The following is a 4,619-nucleotide window of genomic DNA, read 5'->3' on the forward strand; positions in this document are numbered from 1 at the left end:
CAAACGGAATTTCACAACTTTCTCACCACTCTCCGGCACAATCTCCTCGGATACCGTAGAAATGAACTCATAAGCATAGGAACGGTAAGTGTCGTGCCAACCATCATCGGTCAAGTAGTACTCAAGTCCAACCTTCCTCATCATAGGCCTAGCAATTTCCATGAACCCAAGGGTCTCCAAAGTGTCGTCATCAAGAAAAGTGGTGGTAATAAGGGGATGGCGTCTAGGCTCTACTAGCCGGTATTGAATTTTTTTGTGTTTGGCGGTCATGTTTTCCCACCCCATGTATACCTCCTCACACTCTTCCTCACTACCCTCTTCAATTTCTTCCTCCGGTTCCTCCACCACTCGTCTCTTACCTTTCCTAGAAGTAGGTTTTCTTGTTCTTGTCATTGTTCCTACAAGGAATTTAGAGACTACAAACAACAATAATCACTCAAAATTTGTTTTGCACTCTTTGAGGCAAATCAACAAACACCTTGAGTGCACTAACTTAAGGAAAGTGTAAATGGTGTTTTGATGATTCCTCTAACCTTACCCAGAAAAGTTTTACTACCAATAAGACAATAAACAACAAATAACAACAATAATCCAAATAATTAACTAAACTAAGCTAATTTTCGAATTAATAACCAAGTAAGCATTGAAAGTTTGGTTTGGTGGTTATACCTCCCCGAATTCCACAAATTATTGCTTGTTGTTGTTAATTGATGCTAGTAAACCCCTTCTTGACCCTGAAATTTTCCTCTTGAAGCTTCAATTGGTACCCGGATTTTCTAGGGTTCTTGAACAAAATTGGGGAAATTCTGAAATTTGAGTGATTTTGAAGAGATTAAAGGCTGTTAAAGATGGAAAGGAAGAGATTGGGGTAAGAATTGGTGACTTGTTTAAAGTTTAAGTGATTTAGGAGGAATATTTGAGGAGTGTGGATGGTGGAAAGTTGTTGTTGCTCTTGCCTTTGGTCGACACAAATGAGGAAGAAAAGGGATGAGTCGGGTTTTTTTCTTGAGCTTTAGAAACAAAACAGACAAAACTGCAGGCTCCAGTGGGGGCCGCAGGCTGCGGTGAGGGCCGCAAGCTCCGGTGAGTGCCGCAGGCTGCGGTGAGGGCCTGTTCCGAATTTTTTTGTGTTTTGTTTCCTTGGCTTTTTGATCACTTTTTGGTGTGTTTCCTTTAATGCTTGAACCGACTATGCCTTTGCTTCATTATTTCCCATCCGTGTTCCATGATTCTCTTCAAAAATTACTTCCAAAATCCTTCATTACTTAAAAGAATGTTAGTAACTTCATTGAATGTTTAATGCATTTTATTGGCAATAATATAAATGACGGAATTGTAAATGACATGAATTTAAATTCTACTTATGGAAAGTGGTAAATTCTACACTAGAGAAAGGATATGTACAAAGGTTGCCGTATGTTTAACGTCGATGGCTCGACTTAGTGTTCCTCTTGATCATGTTTGGTAAATGGGGTCTTCCAAATCGACTTCTTCCACCAAATGTGGATCCATGCCTTCATGATATTCTTTAAGTCGTTGTCCATTCACTTTGATCATCTTTCCCATGCTTGGGTTCTCGACTTCGACCGCCCCATGAGGGTGGACTTTTCTTACAATGAACGGCCCAAACCACTTTGATCTTAGCTTCCCGGAAAACAACTTTAGCCTATTTTGGAAGACAAGAACTTTGGTCCTTTCCTTGAAAACCCGCCGACTTATCATTCGATCATGCCATATTCTAGCTTTCTCCTTGTATATGGCGGCATTATCATAAGAGTCAAGACGGATTTCTTCAATTTCTTGAAGTTGAAGCTTCCGATGGAGGCCCGCATCCTCTATGTTTTGGTTGAAAGATTTGATGGCCCAATAGGCTTTATGCTCCACTTCCAAAGGAAGGTGACATGCCTTTCCATAAATGAGTCGGTACGGGGACATACCAATTGGTGTCTTGTAAGCGGTGCGGTACGCCCAAAGAGCGTCATTTAGCCTTTGACTCCAATCCTTCCTATCAAGGTTCACTGTTTTTTGTAAGATACTTTTGATCTCCCGATTGGATACCTCCGCTTGCCCATTTGTTTGTGGGTGGTAAGCGGTGGAGACTTTGTGCACGACCCCGTATTTCTTTAACAACCCTTCCATAATCCGATTGCAAAAGTGAGTGCCCCGATCACTTATCAAAGCCCTTGGATAGCCAAACCTCGAGAAAATATGGCTTTGCATGAAACTTGAGACCGTTCTTGCATCATCATTCCTAGTTGGTATGGCCTTAACCCACTTTGAAACATAATCTACCGCCAAAAGAATATAGAGATAGCCATCCGATTTGGGGAATGGTCCCATGAAGTTATCCCCCACACATCAAAGACCTCCAAGTATAGCATGGGTTGTTGAGGCATTTCGTTTCTCCTTGATATGTTTCCAACCCGTTGGCACTTGTCACAAGTCTTTGTGAAGATGTGAGCATCTTTAAAGATGTTTGGCCAATAGAACCCGCTTTCAAGAATTTTCCGGGCCGTCCTTTGGGGTCCAAAGTGGCCTCCACAAGCATATTCATGGCAATGTCTAAGGATGGGTGGTATCTCTACATCCGGCACACATCTTCGGATGACTTGGTCTTGACACATTTTCCATAGATAAGGGTCATCCCATATGTAGAATCGAGAATCGGCCTTGATCTTATTCCTTTGACTTGATGATAAAGAAGTTGGAAACTTCTTAGTCACCATGTAGTTTACCAAGTTGGCATACCATGGCTCCGTCATCCTTAAACTATAAAGAGATTCATGAGGCAAACTCCCATCAACTACCCCCATTCGTTGCATTTGTTGATCATTAAGTTGTAGTCGACTTAGGTGGTCGGCCACCACATTTGCCACTCCCTTTTTCTCTCTTATCTCTATGTCAAACTCACTAAGTAAGAGAACCCACCTCATTAATCTTGGTTTGGTGTCTTTCTTGCTCACAAGTTGAGTGATGGACTTGTGATCGGTATAGACAATCACCTTGACTCCTAGTAAGTAAGATCGGAACTTCTCTAGAGCATATACCACCGCCAAGAATTCCTTCTCGGTTGTAGTGTAGTTCCTTTGGGCATCGCTTAGAAGGGAAGAGGCATATTGAATGACATATGAAGCTTTGTCATCCTTTTGTCCCAATACGGCTCCAATGGCAAAATCGCTTGCATCGGTCATGATCTCAAAAGGTCGATCCCACTTGGGTGCTTGAATGATTGGGGCCGAAATAAGTCTCTCTTTCAACAAGTCAAATGCTTCCCTACAATGATCATCAAACATGAACTCCACATCCTTGTGCAAAAGTTTGCACAAGGGGTTAGCGATTTTGGAGAAATCCTTAATAAATCTTCGATAAAAACCCGCGTGTCCTAAGAACGACCTCACGTCTCGAGTATTAGATGGATACGGCAAGGTTTTAATCACATCCACCTTTGCCGTATCCACCTCAATCCCTCTTTTTGACACTATGGGTCCTAACACGATTCCGCTACTCACCATCAAGTGACACTTTTCAGAATTTAAAACGAGGTGAGAGTCTATGCACCGTGATAGGACCATAGCGAGATGGTCTAGACACGAGTCAAATGAGTCCCCATAGATGGTGAAGTCATCCATGAAGACTTCCAAAATACGCTCCACATAGTCCGAAAAAATGCTCATCATGCATCGTTGGAAAGTGCCGGGGCATTGCACAATCCAAAGGGCATGCGGCGGTAAGCATAAGTACCAAATGGGCAAGTAAAGGTTGTTTTGGATTGATCCTCCGGGTGAATGGGGATTTGAAAATACCCGGAATACCCATCCAAAAAATAATAGTACTCTTTTCCACCTAACCTCTCTAGCATTTGATCTAGAAAGGGTAGGGGGAAATGGTCCTTCAAAGTGACTTGGTTGAGGCGGCGATAATCAATACACACCCTCCATCCCGTTTGTAAACGGGTGGGGATCAATGCCCCTTGAGTGTTTTTGACTACCGTCACCCCTCCCTTCTTTGGCACTACTTGAGTAGGACTCACCCACTGGGAGTCACTAATTGGAAAGATAATACCCATTTGGAGAAGTTTGATAACTTCTTCCTTGACAACTTCCATCATAGGTGGATTAAGCCTCCGTTGTGGTTGCCAGACGGGTTTTGCATCCTTTTCCAATCGAATTTTGTGCATGCAAGTGCTTGGGCTTATCCCCTTAATATCCGCAATGCTCCATCCAAATGCTTCTTTATGTTTCTTGAGCATGCTCACCAATCTTTCTTCTTGGTCAACTTTGAGTTTGTTGGAGATGATCAATGGGAGGGTATTGTTTTCTCCCACAAAAATGTATTTGAGGTGATTTGGGAGAGGTTTTGGTTCATGTTTTGGGGGTTTTAAGATAGAGGGGAGTGGTCTTTCAAGATTGGAAACTAAGGGGAGGAAGGGTGAAAGGGGTGTGTGTTCTTGAAAAGCTAATGTTTCAGTTGGGGCAGGGACATCCCGCAGGCTCCGGTGCCCACCGCAGGCTCCGGTGAGTACCGCAGGCTCCGGTGTGGGCCGGAGGCTCCGGTGGAAGTCTGGAAGTTTTTCTTGAGTTTCCCCTTTAGGTGCTTCCTTTGGAGGGTCTTCCTTCTCC

The 4,619-nt window shown here is 43.2% G+C and overlaps 1 protein-coding gene across 1 annotated transcript; it reads right to left on the reverse strand.

Moving 5' to 3' along the window:
- Positions 1-1,455: 1,455 nt before the first annotated feature.
- LOC141632206 (uncharacterized) lies at positions 1,456-2,139 on the reverse strand. The gene has a single exon (XM_074444771.1). The coding sequence runs from the start codon at positions 2,137-2,139 to the stop codon at positions 1,456-1,458; it is 684 nt and encodes a 227-aa protein (XP_074300872.1).
- Between the last annotated feature and the right edge of the window lie 2,480 nt (positions 2,140-4,619).

This window comes from Silene latifolia, chromosome Y, assembly GCF_048544455.1.
Source record: "Silene latifolia isolate original U9 population chromosome Y, ASM4854445v1, whole genome shotgun sequence".
Taxonomy (NCBI): Eukaryota; Viridiplantae; Streptophyta; class Magnoliopsida; order Caryophyllales; family Caryophyllaceae; genus Silene; species Silene latifolia.

Excerpts from the sequence above, each read along its gene's own strand:
- LOC141632206 (XM_074444771.1), bottom strand. The coding sequence starts at position 2,139 with ATGGAAGGGTTGTTAAAGAAATACGGGGTCGTGCACAAAGTCTCCACC.